Source organism: Canis lupus, chromosome 31 (assembly GCF_048164855.1).
Source record: "Canis lupus baileyi chromosome 31, mCanLup2.hap1, whole genome shotgun sequence".
In the NCBI taxonomy this organism is placed as follows: Eukaryota; Metazoa; Chordata; class Mammalia; order Carnivora; family Canidae; genus Canis; species Canis lupus.
The window spans coordinates 28,362,529-28,383,011 of record NC_132868.1 but is presented as its reverse complement, the minus strand read 5'-3'; the positions used below and the strand labels follow the sequence as shown (position 1 = coordinate 28,383,011).

At 41.0% G+C, this 20,483-nt stretch overlaps 1 protein-coding gene across 1 annotated transcript in view; it reads right to left on the bottom strand.

Moving 5' to 3' along the window:
- The window catches only part of PPM1L (protein phosphatase, Mg2+/Mn2+ dependent 1L), a 290,542-nt gene extending 279,649 nt beyond the window's left edge, over positions 1-10,893 (bottom strand). Inside the window, exon 1 of the mRNA XM_072807919.1 lies at positions 10,386-10,893. Within this exon, the coding sequence (XP_072664020.1) occupies positions 10,386-10,784 (399 nt within the window). The 5' untranslated portion in view covers positions 10,785-10,893. The remainder of the gene's footprint in view (positions 1-10,385) is intronic.
- Between the last annotated feature and the right edge of the window lie 9,590 nt (positions 10,894-20,483).

Sequence of the window (20,483 nt, the reverse complement as noted above, 5' to 3'; positions counted from 1 at the left end):
TTAATAAAAGAGAAGCAGAAACTTCTTAATCCCAAATTCTGGGTCAGTCATATTTATCATATAGGTACCAGTTGTTACAGCAAATTCACCACATTATTCTAGAGAGTAAAAAGGTAAACAGCACAACAAAAAATCCGACTATGTCTCAATTTCCAGAAAATACAAGTATCAGTAACAGACTTATTTGACCAGAAAATGTCCAGTGACTAATTAAACTGAAAGTTAATTTATTTAATTAAAGAATATTTGAAAGCACTTACTAGATTAAAAAAGAAATGATATATACTTAACAAAACAAAACAGTTCTTGCCCAATTCTATAACTAAAAGAATTTGTTTTGGTTTTTTGTTGTTGTTTTTTTTTTAAAGATTTATTTATTTATTTAAGAGAGACAGAGAGCAGGGAGAGGGGCATATGGAGAGGGAAACAACTACAGTCTCCACTAAATGGGGAGCCTGACAATGCCGGGCTGGATGCCAGGACCCCAAGATCATAACCAGAGCTGAAATCAAGAATCAGACACTTAACCGCTGAGCCACCCGGTTGCCCCTTAAATGTTCTTAGATGAAAAACTTTACTATCCAAGAGTACTGCTGAATATAGACTGTCCTATTAAAAATACAATTTGAAGTATTTAAGATTTATTCCTACAGACCATTAAACTCTCACTCATATTTATAATGACTAAAACCTAGAACATTCATGTTGAAAAGGAAATGCAAATAACCGTTCACTTCTCTAGGAAAGTCATAAGGTTCACCAACATGACGTGCAATGGATAACTGGTCTTTGGTTCAGCAACTAAGACACATAGATTATCTGTCAGCTGCTCAACACTGGAGCTGAACAAGGAAGGCAATAATGATAGTGTAATAAAGAATGTGAGTCTCAGAAATACAGACTACTGCTATGGTGCCTTTTACTTTTGTACAAATTAGAAAAAAGCACCCTTTCCAAGTGATTATGCCTAGCTTGGGGAGCAGACAGTTCTTTTTTACATTAGAAATGGTACCTTTCTATCTGGTATCATTGTACAAAGAACATTTTACATAATCATTTGTAGTAGCACCCGACTCACCATCAGGAGCCCTGTGCCCTGACAAGAACTCCCTTGTCATCTAGGAATGGAGGAAAGTAAGTCAGTCTCACTTTTAACAGACTCAACTACCAAAACCGTCCCTCAATCTAGACAAGTTGGAGGCAGCTAACTTTCCATTAAATTGGGTCCTATTCTCATTAAACAGAGAAAGGGGAAAAAAATATTCTCCAGAAAGATCAAGTGATCAAACTTCATGGATTTGTCTTCAGATGTAGGTTATTATGGCTTCACTTTTTAAGCAAAGATTTTCATAGCACAGATTTCAACTTTGTTGAAAGAATATCAATTTATCAATATGCATAATTTTTCTCTACATGAATACTTAAAGTGCTTTATAGGGAGGACCTATAACTATAAAAGAAAGCTATAAAAGGTACTGTAGTGGTATTAACCATTTTTTAAAAGATGGTTTCCTTTGTTTATTTAAGCTTTACCTTTGAAGATTCATATTAAAAATAGATCATAACTAGCCATCACCAAAGCTTGGGCTTAACTTAAGACCGACCAAGGGAACAATGTATGACGCAGCCTTCTAGAATAGAAATACAAGACCATCATCTACTCAAACTAAACATATCAACTCAATATTGTAAACGAATGAAAAAATAATATTATGCTACTTAAAATTAATAATTGTTTATATATTAGTTAATTATTTTAGTTCTAAAAAAAAACAGTGCTTCAGTATGAAAAGAAATTATTCAAATACATATACACCACTACATATTTATCCTAAAGTCAAGCCTTTGGTACTTTAAAATAAAATCTAAATCATTTTTTGCAATTGGCCATGTTAATGCCACTATAAATTCTATGCAAGCCTTTCGTGAGCTAACAAACAAAAATGTTAGAGATTCTCTGTAGTGGAACAGAGATTCTGCTAGCAACAAAGGGAAGTGGGTGAGAATGGCTGTTTGTGAGTCACCACCTGCTCTGCTTCTGACCCCAATTTTTTTTAACTGTAGGATTTCCTTAAGTAATTATCAAATCTACCTATCAAGATTTCCAGCATAGAGTTTTCAAGAACAATACCACATGTCACAGGGACACAACTGTCAGAGTCAAATGAGAGACTCCAAATCCTACTAAGCAATAGGAGACCAGGCACTCTTCACCTAACAATGCTCCCCACACACCACTGCCAAAATTATGAGATCCATGGAGTTTAAATGATAGCATAGGGTTTGGAGACAGCTTTAAATCAGAATCCCAGTTTAAAATTCTAGTTTTACCACCTACGAGCTACAAGAGACTTTTGGTTAAATTACTTAACTTCTCAGAACCTTAATTTCTACATATATAAAAGAAGATATATAGAATCTACCTGGAATACTGTTATGATAATTAAAATTAGATAATATACATAAAGTACCTTAAACACTGCCTGGTAATAATACACATATTCAATAAACATCAATCATCATCATCATCATCATTATTATTGTTACCAGTAATGGTGGTTTCTTTATTTCTCCTCTGATCCAGAAACCCCACTTCTGGAAATCTACCCTAGAGAAATAATCTAAACTACAGTAGAAACACAAAAATTATTATAATCTCAAAAATAATAATTACTATTACAATGTTATTTACAATGGTGAAATTTAATGGAATCCAAATGTATACCAACTAGAAAGCAATTGAGTAACTCATCAAATAGCCATTTAGTAAAATACTAATCTGTCACTTAGAAATACATTAGAAATATAATACATAATTGTGGAGCAAAGTGACTTTGTGTTTATAGGCTTATAAAAAGTGGAACAAAAACTCCATGATTTTAAAACTATATGTACATCATTATAACAATGTAAAAATATATTTAAAATGTATATTAAAAAAAAGATGAGCAAGTAATACACCAATATCATAATAGTGGATGTGACAAGAGGATGAGATTTTGAGCGATTTTTTTCTTTTCTATACTATCATATAGTCATATTACTTTTATAATTTTAAAGTTAATTTATTTTTTAAATGTTTAACTTGCTACATATTTATCTATTAAATAGGATTATTCAAATGGTAAGAAAAGTTAAACCACAAAAATATATTACTGAAGTGGTTAAAGTTCAAAATAGAAATTAAAAATAATCAAATATTTCAAATATCAGCAAAATAAAGATATTACTTTTTTTAGTTTTTCAAGTATTTTTTGAGATATCATTAGCATAAAACATTATATTTCAGACGTACTACATAATGATTCGATATTCGTACATACTGAGAAATGTTCACCATAATAAGTCTAGTTAATAACCATTACCACATACAGTTACAGAATTTTATTTCTTGCGATGCAAACTTTTAAGGTTTACCATCTTAGCAGGTTTCAAATATGCAATACAGAAGTATTAACTACAGTCACCATGCTGTATATTACATCCCCATGACTTATTTATTTTATAACTGGGAATTTTTTACCTTTTGATTCTTTTCATCCATTTTGCCCATGCCTCAACCCTTGCCTCTGGTAATCACCAATCTGTTCTCTGTACCTCTGAGCTTGGTTTTGTGACCAATAATGACTCAAGTAACAAAACCTGTGAATTATTTACTTTTTAAACTAAGCTAGAAAAGATTCAGGTTTATTACTATAATGTCTTCTCATTTACCTGCATTAGAAATGGGGGTGGAATTTCTGCTAGACCATTGGGAACTGCCCATAACTCTGGGTTCCCCATGAAATCTTTGCTGTCACAGAAGACACAGTGGAAAGCTGTTCCAAACCAGAATTCTTTGAAGAGTGGCATCTCTAGACATACCTTCCTCTAGGAAGGGAGTAAGTAGCCTGCCTTTCTTCTTATTACGGACAATTATATTTCAAAAGCCAACTTTTTGTTCATAAAAAGCAAGGGGAGAGGGATAGAGAGACTCTAAAGGCAACCAGAGACTAGGAGAAGATCATTCTTCTCTTTAAAAAAAATAAAATAAAATAAAAATAAAAATCATTCTACTCTATCATAATGGAGATGGCTTCTCAGCAGGTTGGAGGCCAAGAACTTCATTTAATGATTTTTCCCCTCACAATGCTAATAAGAGGTTTCTTTTTAAAATAAATATACTTAATTTAAAAAAATAGTCAATCTAAAAAAATATTAGTGACTACATAAAAACACAAAGGTTACTCAAAAATGAAAAAAATAATGAATTGGCGTCTAGAATGATAGCCGTCCGGGAAAGCCTGCTCTAAACACAGGGGCTGCCTGTGTTTTTTCTAACTGTGCCTGCATTTTACTTCCTCCGTGCCATTTTCTTTTTTTCTTCAACCTGTAATGTTATTTTCTCATCTTCCCTCCACCTAATCTCTGTCTATGGAAATGCTAGGATATAATAAAAAGTCAGTTCCTCTTGCAAGAGTGCCCAAGTTCCCACAGCCAGGCCATCACCCTCTTGTAGGTACCCAAAACACACCTCATAGCTCTGCTATTAAGAAGCTCGTCTCTCCAAGCAGATGGAGCGTCCCCCTTGAGGGCAAGAGAATGCACCGATTCATCTGTAGGCATCACAGAGAACAGAACACTGTTTTCCACATGTGTCAGGATATACAGAAAATGTTGGTTTAATTGAATTGAATTTCTAAACAATCTGTTCAGAAGATGCACCAAGGTCAGTAGTCAGGATCCTACATTCACCTGCAAACAAACTCCTAGGGATGGGAGAGAGGAGCTGACTAAGGAGGAAACTACCCCTCCTTTTTTGTCTTTGTTTGTTTGTTTGTTTGAAGATTTAATTTATTTGAGAGACAGAGAGAGAAGAGAGAGAGAGAGAGAAATAAAGAGAGAGAATGTGGGGATGGGGGGCAAAGGGAGAAACAGACTTCCCACTGAGCAGGGAGCCCCACCTGGGATCACGACCTGAGCTGATCCAACTGAGCCACACAGGCATCCCACCCCTCCTTTTTTGGCAGAAATGTCAATGTGCCATTTTTAAACCAAAGTAGTACAAGTTTTCTCTTAAGTCATAAGGCATTGGTCCACATTAAATTCACAGGCCTCGTAACCTTGGTAATGCGGGACCTTACTAGCAGCAGCTATGTCTGAAAAGCAGATCATTCATCACGCCTTTCATAATTTAACTATTCAGGACTATATCTTATTTCAGAAAGGATCCAATGAAACTTATATAAATACATATACCACAACAAGACAAAATGGTGTATCTCAGAAGAGAAAGAAAAAAATAAAACAAAGGGAAACTGAATGTAGAGAAGATATGCTGTCCTGGGAGTGAGATTTATACACCAAATTAACGTATTCTATAAAATCTTGCATATTTCTTAGAGGCAGGTCAGAGGTTTGGCTCTAACACTTCTAGTAGCCAACAAACACAGGATGATGTGTTTGAATCATTGAATTATGTGAACAATCAGTCACATAATTCAATACCCCTAAGATAAAAACGCAAAGCGATCAGAGAACTGTCTTTCCCTTGGTCCTCATAAAAAAAAAGATATTTTATCATGCAACAAATAAAGTCCTCAAGGACATCTTTGCTGTTGATTTCTCAGAAAACTTTGGAAGACCATTCCTCATAACAAGCTTCACAGGCAAATGACAGTACACAAGTCGATAAATGCAAATGATGGAGAAGATGATAATCAAACCAAAGAAGGGGTCCAGGTACATAGCTCCCTGCAGGTCTAGATTTATCAGAAACAGATCTTATTCTACCTGGACTAACCCAAAATCCAGAGGCTTCATGTATCCACCTATCTTTAAAATTAAAAATAAAACTTGATACATGCGTCCATTCTTCTTGGGACTATGTCTTTAGTTTCATAACATCCTCAAAGAGAAGCAAGACTCAAGAAAAGTGAAGAACCATTGATCTAAAGAACTAGACTAGGTATCCTTCAGGTAACCTTCCATAAGCAGTTTCTACTCTGAACTTCTGAAAAGTGCTAAGCTTCAAGACCGCAGCCCCTTGTAAGCATCTGAAGTCCAGCTTCTCTGAAGACAAGTATGGAACTCTGTGCTTAATCACTGACCAAGCTGTGTGTCAACTGTATGATGCAATGATATATGACTGTTAATACAGTAATGATGGAGCACATAACGATGGAGCATCGTTTTTCCAGATAGGTTTCAGCCATGAACACTGACAAAGTTGCCTCAAAAGATTGGTGATATTTCTTCTACATAACATAAAAAGTAAAATAAGCTAACAACAACAACAACAAATCCATCTTTTGCCTGTAGATAAAAATTACAGATAAGCATACACACACACACAAAACTTCCCAGATAAACATTTTTTAATTTTAAAAATAACCTTTCCACATCAGTTGGTATAATCTGAGCTATTTTTATTACCTTTCTGTTGTTTTAATCTTTTTAAATCTTTTGTTATCCAGAAAAACAATCATCATCATAGCTTTAGACAAACACACACACATACAGGTGCACACATACACGGAGTCAACGATCCACCCACAGTATCATGTATCAGTTAGAATGTCTCGGGTGCCTGGGTGGCTCAGCGGTTGAATATCTGTCTTCCGTCCAGGGCGTGATCCTGGAGTCCCAGGATCAAGTCCCACATCAGGCTCCCTGCATGGAGCCTACTTCTCCCTCTGTCTGTGTCTCTGCCTGTCTCCCTCTCTCCCTCTATCTGTGTCTCTCATGAATAAATAAATAAAATCTTTAAAATATAATAAATAAACAAATAAACAAATAAATAAATAAATAGTTAGAATGTCTCAAGGGCCCCACGGCATCATGTGAGGAACCTGGCCTGTAAGACCAGAGACAAGGCTCTTTAAGATGTCATTCATGTAGAAGTCACAGCTATCCAGAGTCTGGTCCTCAGCATAAGAAGTCCAGAGATATATCTTTGTCAAAAATACACAATTGAATAGACTAAAGAGAACCAAGTCATGCTAAGAAGCTGAAGTACAAATCAGAATACCAATTTATTAATTAATCATGGAGAATATTCCTTTTCACTAATCAGAAAATTTGCACCAGAAGCCAGGATGCTGCTTCCCCAATGCTAAGATACCTGAAATCCTGAATTAATAATCAGTTTACCGTAAGTTAGAACAAAGAGAAATAGAATTTGGGGGATACCTAATAAATTATCCATATCCACATATGCCTTTCTAGTGATCAAAATTGTGGCCTTCACATGTAGAGTCTCTCTTCCTAGAATATTGTTGCCCTAACAAGGCAGACTTCTTGGTCTCTAAGCTTTATTTTTCCACATCTTTCTCTCCACTAAGTATTTCTCTAGATAGGTATAATACAAATGATGGAGGTGTACCTTAGGTGATTATCTCTATTTTTCAGATTAGTAGCTCCCAGATAAAGTAGACTAAGCAACTCATCCATGGTCACAGCTAGTATAAGGCAGAGCAGAGATTCACAGCCAGATCTCAAACCAAAGCCTGTGCTTTTAACTTGCAGTAAATAATGCCTTCTCTGGGCGTATCTTTCTCTGGGCGTTCCACCTCCCAGTCCGATTTAAATGACCCTACTCAGTGTTCCCATAACACCCTAAGCACAACACGACTGTAATTTTTGTTATACAGATCTATTTTTCTCACTACACTGAAACTTTGGGAGGACAGGAACCCTGTCTCGTTCACCTCTGTGTCCCTGGGGCGTTATCAATTGAGGTACATATTCAAACTAATTTGTCCAGTGGCTTAACCTAAAAATCACCAAACTGCAGACCTTGAACTAACTTTAGGAAGGTCACATCTTAAGACCATCAAAAAACACCTCATCTAAAAAATGATATGAAACATATATATACGAGGTGGCTCAGGTCCTTTCTATATTTAAAAAGCAGTACCATTGTAGATGGGCTCTCATATTTGTATAAAATATCTCATTAGTTTGAATTATTAGAAATAAAATTAAGGTCCTCATTTATCTTCTGTATACAACATATATAAATAAAAGAGAGTTCAAAAAAACCTCCCTCTTTCCTGAAAGGAGACAACTATCATCTATACCAAAATCAAACAGTGGCACCCTCCTCTGGTGAATGTTACAGGAGCTAAAACAACACAAAAGACAACAATTAGATGGTGTGTGTGTGGGGGGGGGGGTTCCATGAATAAAAGAAAAGTAAGATAAAAATTACCTAGTATTATTTGTTATTATCACATTCCCAATAGCAACAAAATGACTACCTTTTACATCACTTTTCTTATTTTGCCCTAAAATGAAGCCAAGGTGAACAAACTGGCTACATACTATAGGAGGTTGTAGATAGAACAATTACTCTATTTTTAAGGAGGTTACCATATAGGTAAAATTCATCTATTTAGATAAAAACATTTATCATGTCCCTTTTCCAAATGATACATTTACCAGAAGATAGTACTGGAAATTTTTCAACCTGAAATCTGTTTAGATCTGCAACTTTCAGGTTTTAGAATATCAACTTAAGAGAAAATTTAAAATACTCATTCACTTACACGTGCAGGCTCAAAACATGCCAGTACAGCACACCAAGCAAGCACAATCCAAAGTTTCATGACATTAATACTACATCCAGACCTTTAAGAATAAAACTGTGCTAAGACCTGAAGCAGGTTATCAGCTTCCCAATTTTAATTTAAACATATATAATAAATATAAGCTTTTTAAAAAATAATTCACAGCAATCTAGACTAGAAATATAGAATGAAAATACAGACATTCTGATCAAACCAAGAAAGCAATTTAGTCATTATATTGGGAACATTATCATTCACCCAAGCACAGAGCATCTCTTCTCTCAATTAATTTCAGGTTTTTCACCTATCCTGTGACCAAGGAGAAACAAACCCCACACTACACAAAGAGCTATAAAATCACAACCAGTAAGAAACCTTCGTTTTGAAAGACAGAACTTGGGCTAGGGTGGATGGAAAAATAGCAGAAACTGTTCTTAGTTCTACCCCATAAATTTTCCAACTAAGTTTGTCATTCCTGGCAAAGTTGGTTTAAGGCAGATGGACACAGTATCTCAGAATGATTAGCAGAGTGGTGGGTGAAGGACTTTGTATCAAAGACAGAATGCAAATAAGATAAGCAACTGAAAGCTTTTCCCAGTGTTCACCCAAAACAAAGGCCAAAGAAAAAGCAAATCCTGAAAAAGAATGACCTACTGACATCCTCTGCAGCCCACCAGAGACCAGAAGGACCAAGATGAGAGCTGGAGGGAAAGTTGGATGCCAGCACAGAGCATGAAGGTAGGGAAGGGGGCTAATGAAGAAGAGGGCAGAGGTAATAGGAGTAAGAAAGTGTGCTGGAAAAAAAAAAAAAAAAGATGTATGCAACACTGAAACTCTTACAAACTACCAATTGAGAAAGATGGGGTGGCTGGCCTGACGTGCTTGGGAGCCCGGCGCTGGAGCCACATTTGCCACTCACTTCCCCTGGACCAATGCCCAACCACCAGAGCCAACCCTCGCCCCGACCTCCAGGAAATCCGAGCCCTGGCACGCAATCAGGGTGCCGCAGAAATGCAGCAAAGGGACCTGAACCGGCCTCCCGCATCGTCTCTTGCCCCAGACGAACCCCAAATAAAGGAGTTTAGAAGCAAGGAGATGCCTGCGCACCCACGCTGGCCAGGGCGCCCGGGCGAGATCTGGGCACCGCCGCCTATGCGGGCATTGCCACCTCTGCAAAGGCCAGAGGCATCTCGGTCCCGCGCCACGATCCAGCTGAAAGCAGGCGACCTGCGAGGCGCTGCCGTCAACGGGCCCGACTGCACTTGCAAAGTTAATGGAGTTGGGAAGACGCGCAGAGCTGTGCCTCCGGTGCCTCCTCCGGGAGGATGGGATGGGAAGGAGTCCCAGCTGCCTTCATTCTCGCCGAGCCCTCCCTCACTGACCGCGCTCTGCAGATTTTGTCTCTCTTCTTTAAAGAGAGTCAAAGATGTTTTCTTTCTTCTTTGCGGCTGGCTTAGCCTCAAACCCTAGAACAAGGGGCGCTGAGGCCTTGGGCCAAAGTTGTCCGTGGAAACCATAAACTCTCCCCGAAAAAAAACTAGCACAGTCATTTGCACTGGTCCTGGCCTTGGGAAACCTCATAAATTACGAGGCACAAACCAGATGGTGGACGACCCTCCCCCCCCATCCCCACCCCCAACTGGCCCCTGAGAGACACCAAGAGGTCTGGATCCAGCAGCATTTTTCAAACAGCTTGAGCCACGTCTGGATCCAGTGCCTTTGTCCAGCCGGACACCAGGTCATCACCACGCCCCTCGCACCCAGCTCCTACCTCGCTGCTCACACCACCGCTCGTCTACACACACGCACGCGAACAGAACCCTCGAGAGCTCCTACCTCGCCCCCGTGTCCGTCAAAGATCCCAAAGATGGACGGGTGCGTCTTGTTGGCCAGGTCCGTGAGAACTTCAAAGCGGTCCTCCATGTGGTCTCTCCGGCCCTGGATGGAGTACACAGCCACGTTGTGGCTCTTAAACTCCCAGGTCTTGGAAAACTCGGCCTCCAGGACGTCGAGACCCCCGAGCCGATCGTTCTGCATGATCTCGGCCACCTTGCCCTTCACCATCTTCACGGCGTCCCGGCTGGACTTGACGATGGTCTTCACCTCGTCCGTGTGGAAGAAGTAACTCCACAGCGCCAAGCTGATGCACAGCAGGAAGAGCGTCTCGGGTCTCAGCAAGAAGTAGCGCATGATGCGACCCAGCAGAGACAGCAAAGTCATTGTATCCTCTATCATTTATTATCGCTACAGCCCCAACCACCAGCAGCGACGCGCGGGGGCCCCGAAGGCTCGCCGGGTCCCGGAGCCCTGCGCGGCGGGGCCGGCCCGCGGGGAGGGAGGCGGAGCAGCGGCCGAGGGCGGGGGGAGGAGACTCGCCGAGCCGGGCGGCAGGCGGGCGAGCAGGCGGCTCCCGGCCCGCACGGCGAACGCAGGCAGTTTCCCTTTTGTCTCCGGCCTCGGCGGCGGGGAGGCCCGCGCCCTGCGCACCGGCGCCCGAGCCCGCGGACCGCGCCGCCTCCCCTCCCCGCGCCCCTTTGTGAGGCGGCGGCCCAGACGGCAGCGGTGGCCGCGAGCCGGGCGGGAGGATTCAAGTTGAAGTTGCGCCGGGCGAGTCCACCGCGGTGGGCGGGAGGATTCGGGGCGGGGGGGCGGCCCCTCCGCGGTACCCCCTCGCCGCCCGGGGAGCGATCAGCAGCAGGTGAGGAGGCGCGGGGCGCGGGAGCCCAGCGGGCGAGGCATGCACGTCCCCTCGGTGGCCGCGGCGGCGGAGCGCAGCGCAGCGCAGCGCCGGCCGAGCGCTCCGATGCCTGCAGACACCCCGAGGAGCCCCAGAGAATAAAAGTTTTGCGGGAGCCCGGGCAGAGGCGGGGGTTCGCGGCGCCCGGCGACGCAGCACGATCCGCGCGGAGCCGCAGGCGGCCGGCGGGCTCTGCCTGCCTCTCCCCAGCACCTCCCGGCTCCGCTCGGCGCCGCTCGGCTCCGCTCGCGCGCTCGCTCCTCTGCCCCGGCCCGCGCTCGCCCCGCCCCGCCCCGCCCCGCCCCGCCCCGCCCCGCCCCGCGCGCGCTCGCCCCGCCCCCGAGCCGGGGCTCCAGGCCCGCAGTGCTCGCGCCGAGCTGTCAAGCGCCGGGGAAGCTCCGCCGCGGCCGGCGCGCTCGCAGCTCCGGGCCGTTCCGACGAAGCGGAAGCGAGGGGGAGGAGAGGGGCGCGCCCGCTGCCTGGCTCGAGGCGGTGACCCTTCCCCGCTCCTGCGCGGGCTCCCGGGACCGAATACTGCTGCTCCGCGGCAGAGCGAACGGCGGTTTCCTCGGGAGCTGGCGTCGCCGCTGGAAAGCAGAGCGCCGCCCGGGAGCGTCCCCCCCTCCGGCCCGCTGCACTGTAGTGCGGTCCCCGCCTCGCCCGGCATAAGGCAAGCGAGAAGGGACGCACTTTGCCGGCTCGCGAAGCGAGGCGGACGGGACCCGACAGTTGGGACCTCACGCGGGCGCAGAGCGAGCCTGAGGCCTGGAAGGAAGCCCGCTCGCCGAGCAAAGACCCCGCGGGAGCAGCGGCGCGCGAGGACTCCAGCCACCGGGAAGCACGGGAGCGCGCTCCGCGGGTCAGCTCGGGCGGGGAGGCGACGGCGGCCTCCCTGGGGCTGCGTCCGCGCCGGGACCGGAGGCCTTGGGCGGGGAGGCACGGAGCCGCCTAGCGGGGCCCCGGGGCGTTCCCGAGCCTGCGGCGGCCGAGACTTCCGGGACCCTGGGAAAGCTCCGGCCTCGCGGCCTCCTACCACCTGCTCGGCCGCCGCAGGAAGGAGGGAAGCGGGGGCGGGAGTCTTTGGAGGTGCGGGCGGGAAGGGCCGCGGGGGAGAGTGCGGGCTTCCAGAAGCCGCCGAAGACCGCTCGCTGAAATGCGGGCAGGTGTCGATGGGGGGAACGAACTGTACAGATCACCTTAGAGCACGGAAAGAGGCCAGCCCGGGGCTCAGCGGTTCAGCGTCGCCTGCAGCCCGGGGCGTGACCCGGGAGACCCGGGATCGAGCCCCACGTCGGGCTCCCTGCCTGGAGCCTGCTTCTCCCTCTGCCTGAGTCCTCTCTCTCTCTCTCTCTCTCTGTGCGTCTCTAATGAATAAATAAAAATCTTTTTTAAAAAATAAAATACAGAAAGAAGTAACCTTTAAAGGAAATTATTCACTCTCGCTGCCCCTGTCCAGGAAGAGAAGTGCTGATCCGCCAGCCTGGAGGGTAGACGCCGCCTGACCCAGCCCAGCCCTGTGCGTCTGACACGGCCCCCCCGCCCCCGCCCCCAAGCATTCCCGCCTTGGTATGATACCGACAACGCTTAAAAAAAATTTTTTTTTAATTAAAATAAAGAGGTATAAAATATTGAAAAGAAATACACCAAAGTGTTCGGCGTGCTTAACCACAATAGTGGAGGATACGTGGTTTTCATGTTCTGCTTTTGGACTTTTGTCTGCTTTCTACGACTTTTCCAAGATACTTACAAAAAGACATAGCTTGCTATCATAACCAGAAAAGAAAGAAAGCTCTGACTTTTAAAAGGCATACACAGTACGTTCTCAATTATAAACGCATGCATACAAAAGGCAGGAAGACTATATAGGAAAAACTGTTAACAGTATGTTGTTTTTGACATCTAAGATACTGGCCCCCTCTTTTGTTTTGCACTTTTCAGTATATTCCACCTGATAAATAGGATTAATAGTTTTGAAATAAATTAGGCCATCCTGTTCAAAAGTCTTAAGTCATGAGATTCCAAAGTGAGATAATGAATTTAAAAAGCCTTTAGGAACTCTAAAGCAAAAGTAATACATTAGTGTTGTCGTGAAGATACGAGTCTACGATATTTCTTACTGTAAATTAGCAAATATCTTCTGGGTGCATTATCAGTTTCTCTGTATGTAATGGCAAAAGCAGCTTCCACATAAGCTGATCAAGATTCCAGAACTACAAGTCTAATCAGGCCTCGAAGCAGAAGTAAAATTCCAAATCTAGGGGTCCACCCAGCTGGTCCAATACGTTACTATATTGGTGACAGCAGCAGATACTCATGAGAGGCATGATTTGTGTTTCCTCCATACCTAGTAAAGAAGAGAAAGGACCATACTGGTTTCTCTGGAAGTAGCAAAAGGAGGGCTTGACTTGATTAATAGATCTAAGATATCCTGTGGATTCTGGGGAGATATGCTTTGACATTTGCATCTAGGTAGTTCATTTTTATGAAAAATCAATAAAATGATTTTTCAAGTAGACCCTATAGGCATTGTCTTATTTCTATTAAGAAATTCATATCGTTTACACAGTAACTTTTAAAGGCCTAATAAAATGTTTTGTTATGGTTTGCTATGAATGTTAATATATTTGAGAAAAAGACCTTCCTCTAATGACAAAGCAACCTTTGCATATTCCTAGAAATTATGAAGGTTTTTATGTATATCAATTTATTTCCATCCTTATAATAATCCTAGGAAGAAGATAAAGGAGCTGCTATCTCTGTTATAAATATGAGGAAAATGAGGCACGAAGATGTAAATGAATACCACAAATCACAGGAGCCCAGGTGACTTAGCGGTTTAACACCTGTCTTCGTCCCCAGGTGTGATCCTGGAGACCCGGGATCAAGTCCCATGTCGGGCTCCCTGCATGGAGACTGCTTCTCCCTCTGCTTGATCCCTGCCTCTCTCTCCCTCTGTGTCTCTCATGAATAAATAAATAAAATCTTAAAAAAAAAACAAAAACCCACAATTCAGTATAAGAAGTTGGAAAGTCAAACTCAGTTCTTCTTACCACCAATCCAGTGCTCTCAAGATCCATTGATTTCCCAGTGATACTGAGATGATTAGTCTAATTTTTATGCTTCTCTAGTAATATTTCAGTGGCTCTTTTGTCACAGAAATATGAAAAAGACTACACAGGTTCTTATCCCACAATTCTGACTTCAACCTTTGGCTTTAGCCTTGTCAAAGCTGCACTGTTAAGTCCCTCACCCACTGAGAATATGTGCTGGGCAGAAGACAAGTACAAGTAAACTGTCCTTCATCTCTACAAAAAAAGCCTAAAAGATTTGTTGCTAGAGTGAAATACTATCTGAATTTCACAGGGAAGAAAAAAGTACCACAGACTGTGCCTTATGCAAATTCTATACCATTACAGGTGACATAGTAATGAACCAAAAGCTAATTGCAATCCTAGGTTTTCATGAAATACCAAAAAATATAGCTTTTAGAAGTAACACATTCTCAGAACTTTCAGAATTGTAGCTCTTAGGTTTAAGAAATCTTTAAAACAGTTTGATAACACTTATTTTCTGTATAATGTCAATCTATGATGTCCCCATTTCTTTTTGGTTTGTTTTTTTTTTAAAGATTTTATTTATTTATTCATGAAAGACACAGACAAAGGGAGAAGCAGGCTCCATGCGGGTAGGCTGACGTGGGACTCGATCCCCGGTTTCCAGGATCAGGCCCTGGGCTGAAGGCGGCGCTAAACCGCTGAGCCACCTGGGCTACCCTTCTTTATGGTTTTGCCAATTACAAAGTTGTAAAAATTAAGTAAAATGATTTATCAACTCTAAACAATCAATGTAATGAAAGTATCCCTGAAATATTTTAAATTCATCTTCCATACATATAGAAAATCTCTGAACATTTTTCAATTTCCCAATTATGAGTTTAATTTCTATTCTGTATTGTTCATGTTTGTATTTTGTGTTGTTCCTGCCTAATGCATATAAATATATACGGCGTATTGAGTAGTATTCTTTAACTAATATTCTATCAATATACATCTATATTTTTAAACTATACATACAAAAGGTGCACCAAGCACAGCAAACATCAGTACTACACCCATGAATCCATGAATCCATCATCCCACCTAAAAACTGACCTGTGACAAATCTTTGTACCAGCCTAGGAGTTTCTTTCCCTATCCCACTTCCTTCCTTGTCCTGCACAGGTAACAGCTATCCTAAATTTTGTGTCTTACCATCCCCTTGTCTTTTTAAAAAATAACATCATCATATATGTCTGCATCCCTAAGTAATATATATTTTTTTTAGTTTTGCTCACTTTTAAGCTTTTTATAAAGTGGGTATCTTACTGTGTGTAGTCTTCTGGGGTTTTTTTTGGGGGGGGGTTGGGTTTGTTTTGTTTTTTTTTCACCTAATATTGTACTTCTAGATCCTTCTATGCCATTACAATGGCATGGAAGTCATTTTCACTACTACATAATATTCTAGTGTGTGGCTGTTCTACAATTTATTTATCTTCATTCTATGGACATTTGAGTACCCAGTTTTTTGCTGTTATGATCAATGAGTTCATGAGCAATTTTTGTACTATCTCTTGGGGCGTGTGTGCAAAAGTTTCCCTACAGTGCTATAGAGTAGTTGGGAATGAAAATCTTCAACTTTACAATTTGGGGCCAAATAATTTTTGAAAATACATTGTTCTCGTTTACACTCCCACCAACAGTGTGGTCAAAGCCCTTTAATAAAAGGGCCCATTACTATAAATTCTATCTTAAAAGTAATTTTCAACATTGGTCTTTAGGTAAATTATTAACTGCAATCGTGACTATTAACCCATATTTAATCTTCAGTGTTTCTCGTAAAACCTTCTTAGATGCAAAGTTTAATAATAAATCTTCAGTTTTAAATGCACTTTAAGTGGAAATGAATCTGTTTTAGTAGTACAGCCAAGAAAATAAATTCATCATTTTAAGTCAGTATACTATATCAATCTGGACTTGTAATTTTAATATCTCAATTGTATCAAATAGAAAACTAATCTGACAGACACGAATCACTTTATAGTGTAATATGATTTTATTTCACTGGACTCCAAAAACACAAGGTTTCTATCACCCAAGTTTTTGTGTTAATTACAAAGATATATCAAGGATACTTGTATTTTTTTTAAGATTTTTTAATTTATTTATTCATGAGAGACACAGAGAGAGAGGCAGAGACACAGGCAGAGGGAGAAGCAGGCTCCATGCAGGAAGTCCATTGTGGGACTCAATCCCAGGACTCTGGGATCATGCTCTGAGCCAAAGGCAGATGCTCAACTGCTGAGCCACCCAGGCATCCCAGGATACTTGTTTTCTGAATAAGATTTTTATATCATTGCACCAAGTCTGTGTACATAAACCACACTTATCCTAAAAATCCTTCATCTAATTACCCTAGGCTTCTCTATGATAATCTTCAAACAAGCTTCCTAAATTATAAAGTTAATCTGAAGCATTACCTGAATTTTTTTATCCTAATTAACACACATCAACATTCTAGCTAATTTATAATGTGAAACATTATGAATAGTTTAATAGTCTTGCTTAAAACCCTTAAATTCACAGCCTCAGCAGTCTTAGGATAAAGGTACATGTCTTAGCTATGTCCTTGTCCTTCTCAGCCTTATGCCATAGCAGCTGCTCCCTCAGCCCATCCACTTCAGCCACATTTGCCTTCTTACAGTTCTATAAAGCGTCAAGCTTCCTTTTACTCAGGACCTTTATTCATACAGTTCCATTTAGCTGGTATGCTCGCCTTTCCCGAGCCCACTCTTCCCTCCACACTTCCTAGTTCACTATTATCCCTCAGATCTCAGCTCCTACATCACTCTCTCAAGAGCCCTTCCTGACTCAACAATCTAAATGAGATCCCTCTTGCTCTCTCTCATGGCAACCTGCACTTTTACTTCAGAGTGCTCATCAAAGCTGTACATGTATATTTTGTATGATTTGTTTAAAGTTAATGTCTGCTCCCTGCCCCCACTCTCAATATAGTTTATATGCCCCATGAGAACAGGAACGTTTCTGTCTTGCTCTCCAAGGTTAACTCCAGCACCTACCACAATGCCTGGCACGCAGTAAGCGTACTGTAAGTATCTGTTCATGAATGAATGAAGGTAGATATTCTAAAATCATTATTTCAGCCCCACGCAAATTCTTTCTACTATTGCTGGTAATAAGTGAAACTAATCAATGTGCCTTTGAATTCTGGACAGCAATAAAAAAAAAGTTGAAGAATAACTCACCCATGGATAGTTGAAAATTGATTTTACTAACAGACAAAATGTTAAAGGCCATTCAGGGTTTTTTTTAACCTTCTTTTTTTTTTTTTTTTTACATTGTTACTCTTCTTAAGATCATACTTTCATTACAGATACAGGGAAATTCTTTGCAAGAACAAACATTTTTCAAAAAGAGTATCCTTTGTCCATTTTTCTACTAGGATATTTGTCTTTTTCTTTTGATGTGTAAAAGTTTTTTTTATTTTAAGGCTGTTATTTAAGCCGTACATATTTTCCCCATCTTATCATTTACATTTCCATTGTTTATGATGCTTTGAAATATAAGAAGCTTTACTTCTGGTTTTGTTTATATTTTATTTTTATAAAATAAATTCTATCTCTTTTGTTAATAATTTATGCCTTTTATATCATGCTTAGAGTGGGCAAGTAAGCTTTTTACCCCTCCATGCACATCAGAATCTCCAAAGCACTGAGGGCACATTTCTCCAGCAATTTTTCTTACCATTCCCAATACAGTATAAAGTATAACTCATTCATTGATTCATTCATCTATTTATTCGTTGATCATTTATTCAGCCTCTATTACAGTTATGCACTGTGCTAGAAACCGGGCAAAACTGACATGTTTCCTACCTTCATGGAGCTAATGGTGAGAAGGACAGTTTTTTAAACACATAATCATCTATAAACATACTACAAATTGACAAATGTCATTAATAAACGCATAAGCACATAGTATATACTTCCTGTGGTGAGCGTGCTGATTGTAAAGTCAGGAAGAAGGGTCTGGCAGCCCTTCTGGAATGGAATAAATTGCCATTCTTGGGTTGGCACTCCCCGTGCCAGTGTTCACTACTTCCACCACGTTGATCCCTTGTCATTTCCACTGCAAAATCACCAGCCCATCTCCTCCACTCAAAACACACAATGTGGCAACCTGTTTACCTCCATTTTCCCATCAGTGAGATAATTATCATACCTATTTTATAGGTCATTTTAAGTGTTACAGGAGGTAATATAAACAAAGTGCTTAGTGCTTAGTGTCTGGCACGTAGTAAGCATCCAATAGAAGTGAATTAGTATAAAGTCAAAGGGGGTGAGAATACAGTAAGTTTATAGGCAACTCATAATATAGAACAGGGCATAATAAGACCCTATGTGACACAAGACATTATGGGGACTTTTTAGGAGAAAGAAACCATATCTGACTGGAGAGATCAGGAAGGCTTCATGAAGGAGGGAATGCGAGAATTTGGACATGCAGAAAAACTGGGGTTGAATACAGGAGATAGACTTCCAGAAAGAAGAAAGGGCATCTTTTTCTGTTTGCTCACAGTGTTTCAAAAAGAAGAAAGCTTAGAAGAGTAGCAGGAGATAAATCAGGATTCATCACTAGGCCCTGTATTTTGGAAAACATTGAATAATAAGTTTATATTATTTCATTGGTTATACAGAGAGGTGGCAGTTTTTCAAAGAAGGAAAATAACAAGATCAGAGATATGGTTACTCTAATGAGACTAAATCCACTCAGACCCATCATCATAGTAGGAAAATATGCCTCAAAACTTATACCTTGTATTTGCACACTCATATTCATAGCAACACTATTCACAATAGTCAAGAGATAGAAGCAACCCAAATGTCCATTGACAAATGAGTAGACAAATAAAATGTGATATATACATACAATGAAATAGCTTTGAAAAGGAAGGAAATCCTGTCACATGCTGCAACATGGATGAACATTATGGACATTATGCAAAGAGGACATTATGCTAATAAGTCAGTCACAAAAAAAACAAGTCCTATATGATTCCACTTATAAGAGATACCCAGAATAGTCAAATTCATAGGAACATAAAGTAGAATGGCGATGACAAGGGGTTGCTAGGAGGGGGTGGTGGGGAATGTTTTTTTTTTAATGGGTGTGGAGTTTTCAAGTTTTGCAAGGTGAAAATGTTTTGTAGATTTCTTGTACAACAATGTAACATGCTTTACTTTCTAAACTCAAAACGGTTAGGATGGTAAATTTTATGTTATGTGTTTCTTACAACAACAACAGCAATAATAGTAAAACTTAGAACTTGCTCCTGGCAACTTCAGTATTTACTACTAATAAACTGATCTTTTTTGAAAGAAGAGTCAGCCTCGTTAACATTTATTTATGTGCCAATAGTGTCAGGTCTATCTTTTATGCAAAGCCTTCCTTTGAAACAGGCTGATCACATTTGGACTTCGTGCCTCCACAGTTACAGTTCTGTGGAAGTCAAGTTCAAACCAATGCAACTTCAGTACCAGAATATCTATAAAGACATTAAGAAACAGAAGGTCTTAAATATTATGGCATCCAAAAAAGAAGTGAGTGCATCTAAGACAGATGTTAAAATCATGATTATGCTTTTGGGAAGAGAAAGCTGTGAGCGGATATAAAGCATAAAATATTACTCCATTGTAATTGTATTCCCTGGCTATTCACTGAAAATGTCTTTCAATAAGAATCCATGCCTGCTGGATGAGACCCAATCAGAAGTTGAAAAGAAGTCTTGATTGATGTGATTATAGGTTTGAATCTCATTGTAAAATATCTATAACCTTAAAATAGAAATATCCTGTGATTTCAGAGCTTAAGAAGAGAGTATATTCTTATTTGGGATTCATCCCAAAGATTAACAGTTACTGAACAGTAAAGCCTCATCATTCCCACAGATGATTTTCATTGGGAATAAGTGGGGAGGAGGAGAGAAAAGATCACATAGAATGAGATGGGAGGAGGTGGGAAGTGTGGTTTGACAAAGTGTACTTTTTAAGCTTCCTTTTGTTCTTTTTTAAGAAACTCAGGGGTGCCTGGGTGGCTTAGTGGTTAAAAGTCTGATTCCCGATTTCAGCTCAGGATATGGTC